This window comes from Sminthopsis crassicaudata, chromosome 4 (genome assembly GCF_048593235.1).
Source record: "Sminthopsis crassicaudata isolate SCR6 chromosome 4, ASM4859323v1, whole genome shotgun sequence".
Lineage (NCBI taxonomy): Eukaryota > Metazoa > Chordata > Mammalia > Dasyuromorphia > Dasyuridae > Sminthopsis > Sminthopsis crassicaudata.
In genome coordinates, this window is record NC_133620.1 from 105,857,529 (window position 1) to 105,880,861 (window position 23,333).

The window sequence follows — 23,333 nt, forward strand, 5'->3', positions numbered from 1 at the left end:
TCTGTCCAAGATAGACTTAAGGACCCCCAATAAAAATACTATTTTCCCTCACTAAGTAGAGATACTTTTGGAGGAACCAACAATACTCTTAGGATGTCTATATCCAAAAGAAATCAAAGAAAAGGGAAACTTGACCTATTTGTACAAAAAATATTTGTGGCAACTCTTCTTGTGGTTGGAAAGCATAGGAATAGTCATTTCAATGCAAATAATTGAATGTGCATCTTAAACATCTCAGTTAAGGAAGAAAGGAAAGAAACAAGCATATTATTTAAGTCCCACAAAATAAAAATGAGAAAGCTAAGTACTTTTATTATCTCCATTTTACAGTTGAGAAAAATGAGTCAAAATAAAAATTAAGTGACTTGCCTAGGATTATACAGCTAGTAAGTGTCTGAGGCTGAATTTGAACTTAGGTCTTCCTGACTCTAACCTTTCTTCAATTTTGTTAAACTGCAAATCACAGATGATAGAGTTGATTTGGCATCAGAAAGCTTGAGGGTGATTCTTGCTCTACCACTTAATAATATTGGAGACCTTGGGCAAATAGCTCTTCCTCTCTAAGCCTCAGTTTCCTCATCTGTAAAATAAAATAATTAGTTTAGATGCTATATCTCTAAGGCACCTTCCTACTCTGATTTGTATGATCTTAATTCCATCTCTTGTTTTAGAGATAAAAAAACCAAATCTCAGAACAGGGAAAGTGAATTTTTTTTGAGATCACAGAGCTCAGCTTCTCCCACTCAGTCTTTTAGAGAAATTCATTCCTTTTCTTAGGTCTCCTTCCTCCGTGCCTGGGAAGTCCCCTCTTCTCACTTTCACTTGGAAACTGTAGCACCCTTGAATATTTAGTTCAAGAGTTACTTTTTATAGAAGCTCTTTTTTCCCCAAAAAATGTTTATTTAAATTCCCTACTATTTGCAAGCTGGTGGGCTAGGTGAAAATATCCCAGTTTTATGTAACAATTTTACAGATTAGTTTTAATAAACTTTCCACTTAGTCAAACATAGATAAAATTCTCTATTTGGTGTTCAAAACCCTTCATAGGATTAACTCTTTCCCCTTTTCCACTCTTCTTTTGTATCACTCCCTAGCAACCACTTAGAATATCTTTCTTAATTCCCCATTGTTAGTTCTCCTTTCCCCAAGATCACACTGTAGCCTTATTTTCTAAATATCTTCTATTTGCTTTAACTTTATTCACATACATGTTCTTTCTTTATAAAAGACAAGTTCTCTTGCTTTTGTTTTTGTCTTTATATGTCAAGTACCATGTACAGTTTTGGCACATAGTAGGTATTTAATAAATCCTTGTTGAATGAATAAATGAGAGAATAATAGAAGCCCAAAGATAAAAGAGAGTAGATAAGATATATTAGAGTAAATAAGAATGGAGAGAACTAAAAAGAAGAAGAGATCCAAATGGGATCTTCCACTGAGAGGCTGTATATGTTGGGCAGTGGAAAGTGTGATATAACTCTCTACAGGACAATTGAAATTTCCTCTCTTCTGGGCTGTTCATTTATTTTTCCTAGAATATAAACATTTTCCTGTTAGTGAATTGATTCAACTTATAGGTATGGACTCAATTGTTTATTTTGTTTAAATACTTCCTTGCTGAGTTCTGCTTTATGCCTTAAGGTTTTGTTTTGGGAGATGCCCTATTTCCATTTGCAACTCATTATTTTCTTAGATTGGAACACTTGTGGAGCTGACTAATCTCATCCATTTATTTTGTTAATTTCCATTTCAGAGGATAAAATTTATTTTACTTATTCCTAGATTCTGGAACTTTGGCCTTTTTGATACCCAGTACTTCCTAATCACTGTGACTAAGTGTAAAAGTCTGAAGAAAATGAAGGAGGGCCCAGCCTCAAGTCAGTCAATTAAAAGCTTGGTGTCAGATACTATACTAAGTTCTGAGGACATAAGAAAACAGTATAAAACAACTTCTACTTCCAGTGAACTTCTAAGGGAGAAGGCAAGAAGTATGTAAAAAATCTACAGCTTAAATATATAATTATATATATAAATATAATAAACACACACACATATACACATATATTCACATATCAAAGTAGTTAAGTATAAGATATTTTGGTAGGGTTGGCTTTAGCAGTTAGGGAAATCAAGAAAAGTTTCATGCAGAAGATGATAGCATGTGAGCTGCTTCTTTAAGGAAGAGAGAGACTATGGAAACAAAGGTAAAAAAAAAAAGAGTACATTCTAGGTCTAAAGAACCACTATTGCAGGCTCTAAGACTGGAAGGAGTTTGTTTAACTTAGTGAATAAGAGGGCATAATGTACAACGGAGTTTTAAATATTAGTTAGAGCTAAGTTGGGCAGGGCTTTGAAAATGAAGCAGAGGAGATTTCATTTTGCCACTGAAGTTATAGGGGAAGTCGCAGGATCGAACCTGCACCTAAGAGACATTTCTTTGGTCGTTCTGAGAGGCCCTAGTAGGAATGGAGTTGAAGAAGGATGACCAACAAGGAAGCTGTTGCAAGACATATGGAAATAGAACCAGCAGAATCTGGCAACTGATTAGCTATGTGGAATGAGGAAGAGTGAGGAGTCCAGGATAACATCAAGATTATGAATTTGAGATAATGGAAGCATGGTGGTACCTTTGGTAGAAATAGGGAGATATAGAAGATTTGATTTAGAAGGAAACATAATGACTTCAGTTTTAGGGATGATGAGTTTGAGATGTCTTTGGGATGTCCAGTTTGAAAGGTTGAAAAAAAAAATTGGTGATGTAATGAAGTCCATGGGTGAGACTGGGGTTCTCAAAGTGCAAAAATAATAAATTAAGGGGCAGGCAGCAGAAAGCTCAGAGATTAAGAAAGAAAGAAAGGATATTGCTTACAGTGAACCAGTGGCCATTCAGCTATCATAACCACATAGACTTTTAAGCCTGTGTAAATACAGCTAATGTAATCACCATTTGCCATTCTTATATATCACCTTTGTAGTATAGATATTTATCTAATCTGTTTATGAAATATGTACAGCATGCCGAATAAGGGTTAGTACAGAGACATATTTGTATGATTAATCATCGTATTTCTCTAGCCCACATTTCTCCATCTTTTCTGGCTTTTGGTCTTGTGACATATGTTTTTATTATTAGCAACAATTAACTGGCTTGTTGCCTAGTTGCTGTTTGCTAAAATGGGATTTTCAATGGCTTATGGGGATAATGGATGGAATATTTAAATTCAAGAGAGATTTGAAAAATTATGGATTTATGGTTTTCATGTGAGAGTCAGTCCAGAATAATGGAAAGGGAACTAGCTTTGGATTCAAGAAAAGATGTTGAATCCCAGTCTTTGGTATATACCATTTGACTCAGTGCCCCAGCAGTTCTCTGAGATTTTAAATTGCAAAGGCCAACAGAATCACAGACATGTCCAAAACAATGGTTGTCATACAGATGGAGGACAAACATAGAATGAATGGGTCTGAAGGAAAAAGCTCTAACACAGTATCACAGAACATTAACATGGAAGGGATCTTGAAGGATCATCTGGTCTAGTCTATTTTAAGCAAAGGATATATTATTATCCTCATTTTGGAGACCAATTAGAATGTTATTTCTTCTCATTTTACATGTATTGACAAAAATCCTTCATAGAAAAAGCCACCCAATTTGTTTCCACTTTTTATTTTATTTATTTATTTTTAGTAAATATTTCTCATCCCTTGCCACTCCACAAATGGTTAGATGGCTCTTCTTGTATATCTATCACAATTTCAAAGATTTGTGATTTCATAAGTGAGCGTCCTCTTTCAAACCTCCCCCCCAAGTTACATCCTCTCTTCATTATAGAAAATGGTTTTCCTGAGTTGCTATGACCAAAAATTTAATCACTCTTAAGTAAAACTGGACCTCTCTGTACTGAGTTAAACTGGTCCTTGGACAATTGGCACATACAATTTCTTTCAAAGCTGGTATTTTAAACCTTTTCTACTTAGGATCTATCTACTAGAGCTTGTGTTATATTGGCAAAGCCTTCGAGAATTTAGTATTAATTTGATGAAATATTTCAGGAAGATATCAGCAGGGAATTTTCATTGATTAAGGACATCAAAATAAACTAAATTGTTATATTTTAGTAATATAGTCTATCTTATGGACAGGAAAGAAACTTGGAGTCATTTATATTAACTGCTTTTTTTGAAGACAGTTTTCCTATCTAGTTCTGGTAGGAAGTGTAGCATCCACTCAGACTCTGCCCTTTGACTTACTCCATTTCAAACCTGGATCCATTTGCCTCTTCTTTGATCTTTGACCCTAATCTTTGATCTTAGACTTTTCCCATCTAGTGATCAAGAACAAGAACTAAGAATGTACAAGGAGTTCATGGATCTGATGGTCCAGAACTGGAATGATTCTCAGAAGCCATTTAGCACAGCTCCTGCTTTTTACAGATGAAGAAACAGACCCAGTAATGTTTATTATGTCACCACTCACAAAGCTACAACCTTTGCTCAGGCCCACCTCACATTTTTGCAACAGGTTCCTCACTGATCAAGTCTGCTTTAAGTTTCTCCCTACTAGTCTCTTAGAGCTACCAAAGAAATGTTCCTTAAGTGTAGATCCAATCCTGTGACTCCCCCATCCCTCAAGCCACCCCAGGGATTTTTATTCTATAATGAAATAAAATCTCCTCTGTTTAATTTTCAAAGCCCTGCTCAACATAGTCCCGACCAATATTTCCAACTCAATTGTATATTATAACCTCTCATTCATTCAGTTGAATGAACTCTTTCCAGTCTTAAGTAAGGTCACAGAGGTATTAAGAGGCACATCTGAGTGATGATACATGAGTAAAGTCTTTGTGTACCTAAAATGTAAGTGATGGAGCCCAAAGAATAGGCAAGAGTCTTTTTCCAGAGATCAGATGTTGGGGGAAAAGCTACTAGGAAGGTGGCTTAATTTGAGACTGTAGATAAAGGTGGAGAATAGATTAATGGTGTATAGAGAAGCATTGCTCTGTGAGGCTGATTTATATTTTTACTAGAGTATTTGTATAATATTGTAGAATCCAGTGATTTTATTGAATTAGTACTAATCAAAATTCAGAATAACCATTGCCCTGAAATCCCTCACCATATAATAAAAACATGTTTCAGCTTGGACTTTTGAAAGAATTGAAAGGAAATGGGACCAGAGGAAGCTGAGATGCTAAAGATACTGTCTTAGAAAGTAGAGACTGACCTCTTGTGGACTTTTAATTGGTGACTGCTCAGAAAGAGAATTGAGAGATGGGGATATGCAGAATTTTTCCCTTATTTTCTTCAGTTGTGTTTAGATCTTCTTACATGCCCCTTCCCAATTCCACTGAAGTTTTATTTGACATGTTTGTGTTATATGACTTCATACCCAGGTTGTCATCTTTGTCATCATCATCATCATTAGAGATTTAGTGTTGGAAGAAGGAAGCCAAATGGTACAATAGATATAATGCTGGGCATGGAGTCAGGAAGACCCATCTTCCTGAGTTCGAATCTGTCTCCAGACACTTCCTAGATGTGTGACCCTGAGCAAGTCATTTAACCTTGTTTGCCTCAGTTTCCTCATCTGTAAAATGAGTTGGAAATTCAATGGCAAACCACTCTGTCATTTTTGCCAAGGATAAGGTCCTGAAGAATCAAACAGGACTGAAAAATGACTGAACAACAACTAAAACAACAATAATAACAATAAAAGAGCTGGGAAGGTTCTCAAGAGTTATTTAATTCAATGCCTTCATTTTAAAGACAAGTTGGTGCAGGGTCACACAGGTAGTAGATAGTAAAGTGGGCATTGTGTTAAGTGCAAGGCTATACTTCCTACCTGAACTAGATCAAGAGAAAAAAGAAAAGTTAAAAAAGACCTTGTGTCTTTTTTCATCACAGTATCATTACAGTAATAGCAGGGGTTAATGGAAAGTTTGATGGATTTGGATTTGGTATTTTGGAGTTCAGATTTCAGCTCTGGCCTATATTGGTTTTATGACTATGAATGGGCAAGTGATTTCTCTTCATAGAGAATCACTTTCTTCATCTGTAAAATGGAAATGATCTTTGTTATTCTCCCTTCATAGCCTTATTAGAACAAAAGCACTTTGGGTACTTTTAAGTGCTACACCAATGTGAACTAATTTTATTATTAGTGCTTCCTCAAAATAAATTTTTGTTTTCTTATGGGGATAAGACACTCTTATGGGGAGTGTCTCTCCCGTATGGCAGCAGATCGAGTTCTCTTCGAGGCAGACTTTAATGAGCATCTGATGTGGCTTTGGGGACAGAGGCCCACTGTCCCTTTCGTTTTCTGTGTCCCCAGAGATTATTCTGGTTTTCATGTTGTAGCTGTTATAATCCTCACTGCCTGAAGAGAGAGAAGATTAAGAAACTGTTTGAACTGGGTGTGTGTGAATTTTTAGCTTGTCCTTATTAGCAGAAAATTGGATTTTACCCTGCTGTGACCTTTCATGGAGGTGCCATTCAGTAGCATTCAGGATTCTGGCTCCTCCAGCCAGTTCTTCCCTGCAGAGAGAATACTAAATATGAGGAGGATAAAAACCCAGGGATTAGGAAGAAAAGGAAAATTGATTGACACTCAAGGAGCTTGAGATATATCTGTCTCTATCCATAAACACACACATATATACATATATAGATAGATATGTAGATATGTGTGTATAGTTTTATTTGTTTATACACATATTTGATATATGTGATATTTTATATATATATAATTTGATATATATGCACATACTTGATAAAATATTTGGTATAATTTATGTATATATTCTACAGATATAGAAATAACTGAAATAACTGAAAAATGACTGAATAATAAACTCTTGGAATAAAATGAGGTTTTTAAAAGTTTTCTGTTCATCTGGTAGCCTATGATATATAAACACAATATGAATGTATATAAACAATATGTCCACAAAATTTTACATTTTAAGCTTCAATAGCTTAAAATTAGCCTAAGAATTTAGGGATACTATCTATATATATTTTCAATTGTGTCTGACTCTTTGTGACCTGATTTGAAATTTTCTTGGTAAGGATACTGAGGCAGTTTGCCATTTCCTTTTCCAGTTTATTTGATAGATAAGGAATCTGAGATAAAAAAAATTAAGGGACTTTCTCAGGGTTATACAGCTAGTAAGTCTCAGGTTTTTTCACCAAGGAGTGATCAGGAAAAAAAATAAAACCCATAGTTTAAGGGTCTTTAAAGAAAATAAGTAACTTCCTCAAAGCCAAAAAGCTGGGAATTTCCTGATGGCAAGCCTAGTGCTCTCTATCTTATGAATAATATTTACAGAGGGCTTTGAGTTTTACAAAATAAATAATAATCATAATCGCTAATGTTATTTTATTTGCTTTTCTAGGGATAGGTACTATTATATCCCCATTTTACAGATAAGGAAACTGAGGGAAGTAGGTTAAATGACTTCCCTAGAGTCACATAGTATCTGAGGCCAAATTTGAGAGAAAGAGAGGGAAAAGACCAGAGGAGGGGAGAGAAATAGAGACAGAAAGAGAATGCAAATTCTGTATGGGGAGGGATTATTTCACTTTTTGTATTTGTATCCCCCACACCTACCACTTAGTAGATGCTTAATTAATATTCATTGATTGATTGATTTAGGTACACTGAAGGACTTGTGTAATCCAGGAAGATTTGGGAGTAGAGAGTGAGCCCATTTGTAGATGGTAGTTTCTGTATATAGGTTTAGAGAAGATCATAATACTCTCTGACTTTAGTCATTGTTGGCCAATGGTTACATTCTCTTGAGATGTTGCTTTCTTTCTTCTTATCATTTTTCATTCCATTCTGAATTGTAACTCTTGCCACCTAACTCAGATGCTGTATTTGTGGTGTATAAAGAAGAGAATGAATATGATGTATCCTGCCTTATTTAATTTGTGTTGGTCTTACTAATATTGTTCCGCCATTGTTGACATTTTCTTCCACACAAATAAGAAAATCTCAAGTCAAGCCTTTGTCTTTAAAAGACAACAGTTAATATCAGAGTAAGTGTTAGGTGGGAAAATGGTTTTGTCTCTGAAAATCATGTGCAGTTTATTTAGTTCAGGTTATTTTAGAAACAGCAAAGTGTCTGGTAAAAAAAAAAAGAAAGGAAAAAAATCCTTCCAATAATTGCTAAATGACTCATTAGTCAGAGTTCATCCAAAGAGCAGCTCTTCTTCTGTGCAAAATTAGCCTGCTTCTTCCTCTGGAGATTGTTCTTGCTCCCCATGAGCATTAGGGGAAATCTTCCCAGACCTGAGAAAATTTAAGTGTCTCTGTATATGATTAACTAATTTATACTTTCTGAAATTTTGAGTTATTGAAGAGATGGATATATAAAATGGTACACACAGAATGGTGTTTAGAAACCCACTTTGGAGAGTTCTTTACAAAAATGACTGGTATTTGTGAATTGTTTCTGGGATGTGATCATGTAGCTCATCCCTTGGTGAGGAGGGATCACAATGTTGGATATTGTGTGTGATATAAGTAGAGATGTTATCAATTCTTGGTTACTTATGCAGTAGTAGAATGCAGACACTACAAAAGCATGCCCACATCTGTCATCTTGGACAGACACCTTTAGTCCTTCCATATTGTAGTCCCTGAACTTTGCTGTTCCAGTGTAGAACTGATTGAAAGGTAATATGGACTTCTATCACTTTATGGAATGGCATATATCCATCAAGGTGGTCTATAAAATGAATCATTTTTCCATTGCATTCTATTTTACACTTAAGAGTTTCTTTACTGCAGGGAGAAAAATCTCCTAACCTGACAGTGGTGAGAAAAGGGTTAACATAGTAGAATTGCCATGGCATGTCAGATATTATAGTGTCCTAATAAATGTCACATCAGAAGGAATTATATACAATTCCCTCATGTTAATCATGAAGTAGGCAGCACAATGGATAGAGTTCTGAGACTGGAATTGAGAAGATCTGAGTTCAAATTAGTCTCAAACACTTACTAGCTGATTATATAGTCACTTAACTTCTGTCTCGGTTTCTTCAACTGAGGATAAATGGAGATTGTAAAATGGGGATAATGATAGCATTTGGATAGAATACTGGGCTTGGAATGAGGAAGACTCATCTTCCTGAGTTCAAATCTGACTTTAGGTACTATCTAGCTGTGAGACTCTGGGGAAATCATTTAACCCTATTTGCCTCACTTTCCTCACCTGTCAAATGAATTGGAGAAGTAAGTGACAAACCACTCCACTGTCTTTGCCAAGAAAAATGGGATCATGAAGAGTTGGACTTGACAATTCAACAATAACAACAATATCCACTTCCCAGATTGTTATAATGATATAGTGAAATAATATTTCAAGAATGCTTAGCACCGTGCTTAGTACATAGTAAACATGTAATAAATGCTTGTTCTCTTGCATTCTCTTCCAGCCTGTAAGAATTTCTACCATAGATTTCTGAAGGTTTCCTCCTTCTGATTTTCCTTCTCTTCTTGCCTAGTTTTTTGGGACAGATCATTTCAAGCTTCAGGAATAGGTGCTACTATATTTGCTATACTCTTGTTCAAAAAGATTTTTTTGTTATTTTATTTAGGTTGTAAAACTGAGTCAAAATGATACTTTGTGTGTTAATTCCATAGATTGCATCTGTTTTGAAGGAGGGATTTCTGAACTGGTGAGAGAGCACAATAATTGCATTAGTTCTTTTAAATACATTATTGTTCTACTTGGTTTTGTAAAGCCCTTATAGATATCTTTCGTATTTTATACATCCATCTTCCATCTCTGGTTCTTAGTATTGTATTATGTATACACCAAATATTTAATAAGGGATTGAATAAATCAATCCCAAGATTCTTATGTTTGCTTCTTAAAGGAGAACCAAATATAACAAAGGAAGTGAAATAAAATCTAATAATTCCAAGTGATAGGGGGTAAATTAAGATTGTCTCCTGGAACATCTTCTCTAGAAATTAAAAAAAAATTATTAAATACCCTACTATGTGCAATATTCTATTCTAAGCCCTGATGAGTGGAACTTCTCTCCCTTCCCCCTGACCCCAAGTTTTGATCTTGAGGAACTTAAAATACAATGGAGGCATATACAAAAATAGGATAGAAGGAATAATATCGTAATGAAAAACATACAGAGACTTCTAACAAAATGTGAGGAGGGAGAAATCACTCTTCAATTCAGGCATCAGTCAAGGCATGGTGAAAAATTAACACTTGAGCTCAATCTTCAGAGAATGGAAACAATTACATAAACAAAGATTTAAGAAAGGAATCTGACCCCACCCTAGAATTTTTCATCTGCATTGAACAAGATTTCTTTCACCCTGCAGGGGTGAAGTTGGACTTTGTGTTCCTCATAGAAAACATCATGTCCCAATTCTGTGATTTTGTTTTGGCCATCTTCGTGCCTGGAATGTATTTCCTCTTGCCTCTAGCCCATAGAATCTGTCTCTTCTGTCTTATAAAGCCCAAATCCCATCTTTTGTATGAAGACCTTTCCTTCTTTCAATGGCTAGTGATTTTGAATATATTTTTTCTTTAAAAAAATCAAATTAATTCTTTTTAGTTAACAAACATCTATTTTTTCTATACTTTCTCCCTTCTCTCGATTGAAAAAGAAAGAAGTCAAACCCTTGTAACAATTATGCCTAGACACGCAGAACAAATTCTTGTACTGGCCATGTACAAAAACTTTATGTCTCAATCATTACTCTGAATCCATTTTCTCTCTTCACAAATCCTCAGGAATCAGAGTTGTTCATTATATTGATCAATTATGAAGTTTTTCAGAATTGTTGGTTTTTACCATGCTGTTGTTATCATGTAATTTGTTCTTCTGGTTCAGTTACTTTTTTACAGCATTTCTAAATTGGATTTCCTACTTATTAGTGCTCCTCACATCTTTCAGTTTTCTCTCTGCTTTCTTTGGTGCAGCTGAGAAAGCAAATACTTCCTAATGAATATCTATATAAACTACATCCCCTCCAAAAATGGTTGTTATTGTTTATCCTTATTTCTCAAAAACTACCAATGACTTGACCTCTGTATGCATTGGATTTAAGGGGGGAAAGGGGAGGAAAGCTGTGCATAGTTGTCAGTCTTTCTCTTCCAGAGTAATCAAAGTTCAGTGGCAAAGCAAAGCTCAAGGCAAGTGGTGATGGCCTAGGATGCAGTAGGTGACCTTGGCCTTTCTAAATTAAGACCTTTCCCAAGGCTCACTTTGTACAAGTCCAAGGCCATTCATTGACTAAAGGCAGGGTAAGACAAAAGATGGCTCAATTCACCATCCTAGAGATATCAGTCTGGGAGGGGAAGACCCTCAGAGTTTCTGATCTTAACAGGAAACAACTGCTCTTTACATTCATTTCAGAACCTAAACGTTATTGTGGCTATTACTGGCCATTCTGTGAAAGTCAGAGCCATTTGGGTTTTAAAATGCAGTCAAGTAGTTCCATTCTAATCATGATAGACTTTTAAAAGTCTGTCTTTTCAGAGCTGTATTTCAAAAAATGAAAGACAAAATGGTGCCGGACAAAAAAAATATTAAAAACTAATAAATAAAAATGAAGAAAGAGGGGGAAGAATAGAGAATAAGAGGAAGGGGAAGAGGAAGAAGAGAAAAAAGAAGGTAGAAGATGACGAGAACATTCCTCTAGTCAAGTCATTTCTCTGTGCCTCAGTTTCCTCATCTGTAAAATTGGGATAATATCACCTACCTCCTAGGTTATTTTAAGGATCAAATTTTAAGGAACCTGAATTAACATATATAAAGTACTTTATAAGCCCTAAAGAACTATATAAATGCTAATTGTTATTATTTTGATATTTTTATTAATGTCTTTTTATTTTATATCATGAATTCATTTATTGATCAATAATTATACAACCAAACAATAATTCAATCATAGAATAAATATATCACTATTCTAAATATATAAATTTATTATTAATAAAATAACAACAATAAGATGATTGGGAATGAGAGTGGATATAACTTTTCACTTTTGTACTTTCCCTTTTGCTACCATAAAGGAAAAGGTTATGAGCTTTCACTTTGAAAGTTTAGTATCAGAATTGTTCCTTGTATCTATCTGTATCCAGAGTTTGGTTTGAAATAGGTTGTAAAGCCTACATTTATTCTTTCTAACCTGGCAGACATGCATAGATGCAACAGCTGTGACTGAACTTGGGTGTAATTGGGCTTAGGTAAGCAGAGGTTATAAACACAGCTTGGGGGGAGTATAATCTTAAAGTGTTTGGCCATCAGGTTTGGCCATTGGTCCCATGGGCGGAGCTCTTTCTCAGAAGTCCTATTGTGGCCTAATCAGGTTCCACCACCAGGTTGGACTGTTCTTACAGATTACAAGATAACTTCTGAGTACCTGGACGTGTGTTAGAAAAGAAAGATCCCAGAGATCCCTCACTTCATTGGGCTTCCTTCATGTGAGTCAATCTGAGTTGGTTCTGTAGCTGCTGGTATAGCAGAGGAGTTTTGGATTCAGGAAGTGAACACTGCAAAAAATTTCTGTTATGCCCAATTTAAGGGATGTTCAGTTTGCCTCCTTCTTGGCTGATTCTGATTCCCAGGTCTGCCTGACCTCCTCTAGATAGTGGAGGAGCTCTAGCAAATCACAATGGTTTGTTAAGATAATTAACTGCCTCAGACCCACATATCTAATTCTTTAGAAGTATTATCTGCATTAACATTGCTGTAGGCCTTGTGTTTGTTTTCTTTTATCACTTTCTTCAATCTGCATGATTTCATTCCAGTGTTTCCAAAAGGGCAGAATGTGTAAATCTTGTTATACATCCCTGAATCTTCCATAGCTGTTGCTCATTGTGGCACAACAGTAACTCAGAATATCCATATGCCACCATTTTTTTCAGTCCCCCAATTTTTGGAAATAATTTTTTCTTGTTAGAAACAGTGCTCCTCCAAATATTTTTGTGAATCTGGAACTTTTCTTGCTTTGTTACCTTCTGTAGATTGTAAAATTCAGTCATATCATCTCTGAGTCAAAGAACTTACAGCACTAGGTAAATACTAATTATTATTATTTTAATAAGTTTTTAATTGTTGCCTTTTGATTTTATATCATTATAAATTTATATCTTTTAATTCAGTAATAAGTATATGTATCAAATTACTGATCATAGAATAAATATTATTTTGTGTATAGTTTACTAATATTTCATGTATAATTCCAAATTGTTTTCAAGAATAATTGGTCAATTTTCATCTTCACTAGTATGAATTAGCATGCCTATATGTATAAATTGGCAATTAGTATAATGTCTGGAACAGAATAGGTTTTTAATAAATGTTTGTTTACTTGGCTTGACTGTGAGCACTGACTTTCCAGTGTTTGTAAAGTACTAATAATATTAATAATAGATGATATATAAAACATTTTACAGTTTGCAAAACTTTATATAACATTATCTTATTTGGGCTTCTCAGTAGGCCTTTGAGGTAAATACTGCAGAAATTATTTATCCATTTTACAAATGAAACTGAAGGTTGAAGAGGTTATATAATCTGCCCAGAATTACATAGTAATTATCAGAGCTTTCCCCCCTTAATTTCAGCATTCTATCAACTGTGTCCAAATAGATCAAACATGCAAGGAGAATAGCTGGGAAAAGAGACTGGGAAAAATCTATGAAGGATTGAGAATGTGAAACCAAGATGTTTAAATTTTACCTTGTTGGCAATGTAAGTCAATGTTTTTTTTGAGTAGGATAATGGCTCGATGGAAGTGATTTTATGGAAATATTACACTGGTGACAGAGTGCATCAAAGATCTCTATAAGGTTCTGAGCATTATTGAGTAGGAAAATGGTGGTGCTCTTGAAGACATGGTACTCTAGTTGTCTGTTTTTAAGTGAAAATGGAGGTCACTTTTGGATATAGTAAGTTGTAGGCCATGTCTAATCACATGTTCACCTGTTAAAGAATAATTATTTATTCGAGACATTAGATATCTATGCAAATAGATCATTAAAGCATTTTAAAAAACATTTATATGTAGCTGACATCATGCAAAATGCTGGGAAGAAAATAGGATAAGTTTTGTTCTCAAGGAACTTAGGGTATGATGGGATAAGGCAGCACATAAGGAATTGTTACAAAGGAGATAAGGGCAGAAGCCATTGGGGGTTCCATTAGATTATACATTTCTAGAGGTGGGGGACTGCCTTTTGCCTCTTTTTGTCTTCCCAAAACTTAGTAGTGTTTGGTACATACTAAATGCTTAATCAACGTTTATTTATTGATTGATTGAGTTATTAATGAGAAGACTGTAGGAAACAACATGGAGGGTTGGTTCCTGGTAAGAGAAATCAAAAGGTTTTTCCATCTAAATCCTAGCTTAATAAAGATAATTGTAACTTATCTGCTAATGCCTGTTGTAGAGGAAGAATATAAGCTCTTTGAGGACAGAGACTATTTTGTCTTTTGTTGAAACCCTAGCTCTTAGCACAGTGCTTACTACATAGTAAGTGCTTATTAATTAGTTTCTGACTGATTGAACCTCTTCTGATCTTTCTGAGAATCTTTGCCTCCATAATTGCAGCATTTTCTCTTGTAACCCAGAGAAAGTTTAAATAACAGGGTTTGATTGCATTTAGCATATTGAAGTTATAAATTTAGTTTCAAGTCTTTAGATATTTGTATTAGTCAGGATTTTGAAACTGGGATCCTAAGTTTCTGAACTCTAATTCCTGGAGCATAAGATTAGTGGGATAACATTGGTTGCCATCAAACAAAATTTGATAAGCATGATAAATTTGGAGAGCAAAAATGACATCATTAAGTAATCCAATATACTCTAAAAATTGATGGTGGCAGAGATGAGGAATTTGAGCCAAGTTTAAGAATAAGTTAATTTAATGATTAGAAGGATAGCAGAAATAGTATATAAAACAATAGCATTTACTTTGCTTTGAATTCTTCTATAAGAAGACACATAGACATCTTTTCCTCTAGCTCATTTTGTGATAAAGTGGAGGATAGAACCAGAAGTTTAGAATTCAGAAAATTTCCTTAAAATGGTATATGTACACAGACCAGGAAAATAAAGAACCTCATGGTAGTCAGTCTCATTTATCAAATTTGACAGTCAGTTTTTCTCATAATAGCCTTGTTAGCAACTAGGATAGATGTGAATCTATATTCTTACATCTGGGAATCACAAAGAAGTAGAGTTTCTTTCCCATTAAATTCCCACAAATTATTGTGTTTCAGTATTAATCATTTCAGCTATCCCACCATAGCTATTTTGGACACCATACTATAGCTTCTGTGGTGAACAGGAACTCATGAACGGTTAACTCTGGCCTGGGAGAATCTGGTTCTTAAAACGAACAGCACAACGTGTGTAAATTGATCACAGCTGCAGGATAAATGTCTGTTTCACATGGAGAGTTTCAGTAGGTGCCTTGGGTTTTTGCCATCATCTAGTAATAACCTTTTTCATTCCAGTGATCTGGTCTTCTCAGTCATTTCAGGCTTTCTTCCAATTGGAAGAGAAAAAAAAGTGCTTAAAACTCTTTCTGGTTTTCTTCCCTTTGTCCTGTTTAACACCAACTTTGTATATATGGAGTAGGGGAGGGCTCTGATTTAGTAGTTAGACCTAGACTGGAGATTAGATTCTGAAATATTATACTAAATATGAGCATATCATTGACAACTCTTGAGCCATTCTTTCCCTTTCCCACTGATTGTTAATTGGATTTTTAATGTTAAGGGTCATTTATAATTTATTCCTATGCATATTATAACTCTGCCTATAATTTAGGAGATTATATTGGAGGTTTACTATGGCTGAAAAAGTCATCAATTTATTGGTGATGATCTTCAAATTTAGCTTGGCTAATCCCTGAACTGCAGAACTATGTTCATCAGATACAGTTGTAAGATTTAGAGATGGAAGGAATTTTTGGAACCATCTAGTCTAAGTATCTCAGATGAAAAAAAATAAAGACTCAGGGAGGTTAGCTGATTTGTCTAGGATCATCTGAGTAGTAAAAATTTGAGGTAAGATTTGAACTCATGTCCAGTAACTGCATAGCAGAGGCTCTTTCAATTCATATTCTTCCTCTCTTTATTAGCCAAGCAGCTCTATTGACCTCATATCCACTCCTAATTATGACTTACCTTGATGCCTCTCTACTCTGTATGCTCCCTATCTGAGCATAGCTTTTAAGGACCCAGGGTCATTTCCCTGCCATGATGGGGCATTAGAGTAGGAATTTGATGAAATAAAATTGTGCCTTGAAGTAGCTAGAAAATTTAGAGTCAGGAAGACCTGAGTTTGAAGACTGACTTTGATGCTTCTTAGATGGACAGCTCTGGACATATTACTTAACCTTTTTAAGCCTCAGTTTCTTCTACAAAATGGATATAAATCTGTAAAATAGCTATAGAAATAGAATCTGACTCATAGAGTTGGGTATAAGCATCAAATAAGATAACTTATGCAAAGTGTTTTACAAATTGTAAAGGTCTGCACAGGATGTTCCAAAAGTCTCCACGTAGTTTTAAATTATTAAAGATTTAACATATTGGCTAACATACAGGGTGTTCCAAAAGTCTTAGTGTGGCTTTTAACTTCTGTATTTTAAGCTCAATAGCTTAAATAGTAATAACTGAACCAAAGCTCACTAGCTTTTCACATAGTTGAGGGAATAAGATCAGAGACCTGTGGCTTCTGTTTGTTATAATTAATATAGAATCCTGGATGTGGGGATTTAAAAATTTATATACTTTTACCTTGTAGCTCTTTGCAAAGTTTCTTTATGTAATCTCATTCTATAGGAATTTTCTATCTCTAATCTTCCACCTGCCCTTCACCCTCACCCTTTTGCAAAGTACCATTATGGTTTTTAATTCATTACATTGAAAAATGTATATTCTTCATAGGTTCCTTGGGATATAAAAATGAAGGTAAAATAATTAAATGTTAAGATATCATGTTGGAAACATTTTTTAAAAGTTTAAAAATAAACTTTTGTGAAATTTTAAGTAATTAAAATTGATTCTAAGCCCAATACTCTATCCATTGTACCACCGAGACACAGAAAGAGAAAGACAGAGACAGAGATAAAGAAAGACAGAGACAGAGAGTCAGACAGACAGAGACAACAGAAATAGATAGACACCCAGAGAGACAAAGACAGAAAGACAGACTAAATTGTGTCACTTATATTTGGCCAATAAATATAAGAATTTATTCACTGGACCTCAGTTTCCTCGTCTATAAAGTTGGTACGATAATTTGTGACAACATATGTGGTACCTATGTTACAGGAGTGTTCTGAGGCTTAAATAAGAGAATTATTTAAAGAACTTGGCAAACTTGTCACTTCATAATTATTCTTTCATTTTTTTCTGCCTGTGTAGCTTAAGTTTCCACATCTAAACTGTTCATTCCTGAATAGCCAAGACTGTTTTATTTGCTTTGTTATTTCTGTCCAGGACCCAGGATAGCATGTACAATAATCGGTGTACAATAAGAACTAAATACTTAATTCTTGGATTTTTTTGGTGCTAATTTGTAGGAAGAGCAGGAATTAATTAATAAGTACCAGTATTTAAAAATCCACTTTAATTTTCTCATTTGCAAAATGAGGGAAGTAGAAATTCATAGGAGAGATCAGAGTTAATGAGCTTTGCCAATTATACATATGATGTTCTTCATGATCTAAGAATGTCTATATTATAGTGTAAGCTCTCATAAATTGGGGGTCATGTTTATGAGTTTTGCACAGTACCCACCATATTGTATCTTGAAGGCAAAATCTTTTGATAATGATGATACTCAAGTCCAAGTATTAGACCCAGAGTTTGGAAACCGGAGTTCCTGACCCCCTCTCACCATTTGATAATTGTTCATCATTGGTTAAATAAACCAACTTCTTTGAGTTGTGACTTTCTCTTAGGTAGATTAGGATAAGATTTCTTGACTATCTCAGAATGATTGTGAGAATCAAATGAGAGAATCCATATGAAATTTCTGCACTAATAGAATACTTTATAAATATGAGCTGCCACAATTTAAAAAATTCAATTAATCAAATATTTATTTCATGTTCACTACACACTTCCATATCCTTCTGAGTGCTGGGTGAAGATGCAGAATTTAGATAAAACATGGTACTTGCTCTAATGAGATCCATAGACTTAATGGATAATGTATATAATTATTTTAGTCATTGGGCTAAACTGTGGGGCAGTTCTGCCTAAGAACAGGAAATTGTTTTGGGGTTTGACTCAAGAGCTTTGCTCAAAATGCTTGATTCTTAGGAAACCTTCCTTCACTCTAGGATGGAAGTAATCTCCTAGAGTTACATTCTTGTGTAGCCCATGGACCTTGAGTGTCAGGGCTGTTTCATTTTTGTCTTTAAAGCATTTTAAGTACCTAAGTGATATAGGTGCTTAGGTGCTCATTGATTGAATTAATTTATTATTATTATTATTTTCTTTTGCTGAGGCAATTGGGGTTAAGTGACTTGCCCCTTAAGGTCACACAGCTAGGAAGTGTTATGTATCTGAGACCACATTTGAAATCAGGTCCTCCTGACTTCAGGGCTGGTGCTCTATGCCCAACTATCTGCCCAATTGAATGAACTTTTAAGGGTTCTCTAATTATATGAAATCTCAGCACAGTATTTTTGCAGGACTTTCAAGCAAATGTTTCTCCATGGAATAAATTTTTCTCTGACCTTGATATGTTTCCCTGACTAGAATATACCCACTGTAGTGTGGTTCTTATATGTACTTCCCTGGGCTCTCATAGAAAAGACTAAAGAGATTTGTCATTGTGAGGTAATGATATGATAGAAAGAGTCCTGCAGATGGAGTTCAAGAACTTGGGATCAAACTTTGACTCTGTTAACTGACAAAGTGTGTGACCTTGAGTATTTAACACTGATTTGTGGGATCTTCACCTATTGCATGAGGATTAGACACCATAGATCACTTCTGTAGCACCTTCCAAGTCTATATGTACGTGAATCTATAACATATCTGGAAAAAGACACCATTCTTTGCCCCTGAACATGGATGGGCAAGGCTCCCTTGTTCTAATGAAGGTGAAATTAAGTGTGAAATACATGGAACTTTTTGCTCAGAGAGGAGTTTGTCAATATTTTTACAGCTCAAGTCAATATATCTGAAGTTTGAAGTTCTTCTCTTATACTTGTTGGCTTTACTTTTCTAGGCAGATTTCTTGAAGTAAATATTTTAAATGGAAAAGCATGAAGTTTGGCGAGCAAAGTTTTCCTTTAGATAGATTTTTTTTTTTTTTAGTTATACAATGAATCAGTTATACAAGCAAGACTCTAAGGCCTGTTGGAATCTGCTCTGTTAAACAGGATGTGAAAGCTGGAAGGGACCTTAAAAATCATTTTTTCTAACCTCTCTCATTATACAGCGGAGAAAACTGAGGCTCATAGAGGTAAATTAGCTTACGTAAGCCCAGTATTTTTGATGCCAAGTCTACTAGCTTCCCATTAATGAAACCTTATAGCAATTTCCCAGGGCCCTGAGTGGACTATATAATTTCTGTTTCTGAAGCTTTGCAGGATACTTATACTGTGTGGCTTTCTCCCCATAATAAAATGATGCTTATAGTGAGGAGGGAAGAAAAAATAAATCAGAAAAAAAGGAGAATTCACATGATAATTTTGTTACATTTGAAAGAAACAACAAACTGTACATAGTAGATTTGCAGTTTCATTGCAATCTTTTTTTTTTAACTGCACTGTTGTGAAAATGCTTGTTTAATTTAATAAATTCAAAATAAAGTATAAATTTAAAATGATCTCTTTGGGTCACTAGAAAGTGCTTTTAAAACCAAGCATTTTAGGTGTGGTGAATGGGATATTTCCCTTTTTTGGTTTGATTTGTTATTTTGATAGGCAAATGAGGTTAAATGATTTCCTCAGAGTCACAGTGTAAAGTGTTTGAGGTCAAATTTGAATTCAGGTCTTCCTAATTCCAGGGCCAGTATGCTATCCATTGCACCATCTAGCTGCCCCAACGGGATTCTTTCAAAGAAAAATATTTACTTATTTGGCATCTTACACAATGCATTGCATATAGGAGGTATTTAACCAATGTTGGTTGAATTTAAGTTGACTCTTATCCTTTAGAGTTCCTTTCCTGTACTATTTATTCTTTTATTGGCACTGAATTTGATGACTGAGTATCTGGGCAATGCTCTTAATTCTAATAATACTTCATAGGTGAGAAATAAATATGGTATTCCTGTATTATATAAGCACAGTCAAGCAAAGCCCAGAACCACATTGGTCACATCCAGAAATGTATTTCTTATTCTGCATTTTAGTCTATTTTCTCTCTTAGGTACCTATCACTCATGACATAGGCAGTGTTCTTCCTTACATATTCTCTAGGACAAAAATTAAATAGTTGATTAGAGTCTTTCAAAAATTGTTAATTTTTTATAATATTTATGTTAAAGTATAAACTATTTTTTAAAATTCTGCTTATTTCACTCTGCTTCAGTTCCTATTAGCCTTTTCATATTTTCTTCTCAGTAGATGGCGGGAAATGAATGCTTGATAATAATTAGAAAGAAAAAAGAAATCCAAAACGCTGTACACTATCCTGAGATCTATCCAGAACAAATGTAAGAGGTGTGGTTGAAACTACCCCATTCCATTTTATTGTAATACTGTAGGTGAAAGAATATCTCAGTCACTCAAATGAAAGTCTTCATACTATGTAAAATTTTTTTGAAAGCCAATGGTTAAAGCAAAATGAAATCAGGCAGGAGGTCTATTCCAATAAGTTAGGAAACTTGGTCATACCTCCACATGAGAAGGGTCATTCGGGGGAGAAGGCTTTTCTGTCACAGCAGAACTGATAAGCATTTCACAATGCTATTTCTAGTATTCTTGTATATTAGCATGAAAAGGGTTTTTTGATTCAAGATAGGATTATTGAACAAACTTTTTGAGAACTTGTATAAATACAATTTCTGTGCAAATTATAAGTAATTCAACTCAAGAAGTATTATTTGAATGCCTACCATGTGCAAGGTGCTTTACTGGATATAATTTCAAACCATATAGAGCTTATGGTATTGTTGGCAGAATGAGACACAAAAAGGAGCTTTGATTTAACTAGCTGAGAAAACCTATATAGTATTCGAATTCATGTTTTTACACTCTCTACATTTGAGAATTTATTCTTTGAGCCTCACTTTCCTCATCTGTAAAGTGGGTCATCTATGACTTAAGTAATATGTCTGTCCTTAGAAGTTGAGGCAGGGGAATTTCTTGATATAGGTCAAATGATTTTCTCAGGGACATATAACTGGTAAATGTCTAAGATAAGATTTGAGATAAGATTGGAGCCAGATATTTCTGGTGTTAAGACCAATACTTTATCCACTCTACCAGACTGATTCTTAGATATTAACAAGTAATAATAATATAAGATAGAAAATGAGTTTGCATATAAGGCAGACAATTTTGAAGCATAAGAGAGATACGAAATGTTATATTAATTCAGAGTTGGGAGAGATCAGTTTTTGGTGATGGAATCAGAGAAATATCCATCAAAGGGCTCAGCTGGCTTTATTATATAGGCAGAACTTCATTATTAGCAGTCAGTCAGTCAATAAAAAATGCATTGTGGCAAGCATTAGGGATACAAAAAAAGTCTAATGGAGAAGACAACATGCAAACAACTCTGTACAAACAAGCTATATAGGGAATAAATTGGAGGTAATCCACAGAAAGAAAGTGTTAGAATTAAGAAGGATCAGGAAAGGCTTCCTGAAGAAGGTGGGATATTAGCTAGGATTTCAGGGAGCCAGGAAGCCAGGAAGTAGATGAGAAGGGAATTCTAAGTTTTGCTAATTCCTCTAGTGTGACAACAAAAAGAACATGAGACTTAGGTCCTAATTGAAATATCTTGGTTGGCATCCTGATTCTACTACTTACTTTAGTTGTGTGATTTTGGGCAACATAATTAACTTCATTCACCTTACATGTAGCATGAGTTTAATAATGTATACAATGTAATGTCTCTGGGTTTATATAAGGACCCAATAAAATAATTTATATAAAAGTGTTATATAAAATGTGAAATGTTCTTATTAATAAAATAATTAGAATATTTAAATCTATCTTCCCTATAACCCTGCCTGCCCATATGCCCTAAGCAACCATTGAATAAATTCCTATTTTGACCCATTTAGGACCCTACTGACTTTGAATGGAGCTTCTGGATTGAATGGGGAAAGCAGGATTTGGTCTGGCTTTTTCTTGGCCATATGGCTATATCTCAAGTCACCATGCTCCTCATGGGAAAGGTAAGAGGAAAACATTTTAATCACACTAATTAAATTAATTAAATCAACAGAAGAAAATAAAAAATTCAGGATAATTTTCTTACGGCCTTGTTCAATTTAATATGCACTTTAAAAGTAGTTCAGTTTCTTATGTCATCTTTTTTGGTTCTTTTTATGTGGAAATAGTTGATTTTGTTGATAAAAAGAGAAAGATAAAGTTGAATGTTTAAGTGACTTTTAAAAAGCTTCTGTGCCTCACTCCCTAGTATAACTTCTTGAAATGAGTTTTAAGTTGGAACTGAGTAGATTTGGGATCTAGGACTGACTAGAGAAGAGAGTGTTGAAGGAAAAACTATAAAAACTGGAATGGAAAAACTTTTTTTTTTTGTTACTCCAATACCTTTACCTCTTTCTCCCCTTTTAAAAATTATAGGGATTTAGGTCATAAATTTTCTTTTGAAACTAGGAGTAAAACCTTTAATAGGTGCCTTGTGTTTATCTCTGAAGTACCTAGCACAGTGCTGACACATAGTAAGTGCTTAATAAATGTTTGTTGAATTGAAATTAAATTGAATTCAAATGCTATCACTTGACCTATCTTCCTTTTAAAAACTTCTCTTTGTTATGTATAACTACATCTGAATCAGATAGTTCACATTCAGACAATGTGCCCAAAATGGGCCAAATGGAATCAACTGGTTCTTTTGTGTGAACTACCTCAACTACCTCATGTATCAGAATGAAACTTATGGTGAGGATTGAGAAGTTGGGGCTGGGAACCAGAAAATCAAGTTTAGAAGCTTGATACTTTTCCGCAGTAGCTAGATTTCTTTCTCTTGGGCAAGTCATTCCTTTCTAATCCTTATTTTTTCCACAATTGCAAAATGAGGGGTTTAAAATAGATAACAACAACTGTGGCTAACAATCATCTATTGCTTTAAAGTTTACATGCAGTTTATCAGTTTACATGCATTCTTAT

General features: G+C 34.6%; 1 protein-coding gene across 6 annotated transcripts in view; it reads left to right on the forward strand.

Annotated features, from left to right (window-relative positions):
- Positions 1-23,333, forward strand: part of HHAT (hedgehog acyltransferase) — a 465,338-nt gene that overhangs the window by 43,483 nt on the left and 398,522 nt on the right. For 4 of the 6 annotated variants that reach the window (XM_074309063.1, XM_074309065.1, XM_074309062.1 and 1 more), the window contains one exon: positions 22,262-22,375. In XM_074309063.1, coding sequence (XP_074165164.1) covers positions 22,262-22,375 — 114 coding nt within the window. Of the gene's footprint in view, positions 1-12,387; positions 12,471-12,841; positions 13,065-22,261; positions 22,376-23,333 lie in introns of those variants that run through there. The other 2 variants (XM_074309067.1, XM_074309066.1) reach the window with 2 other exon arrangements.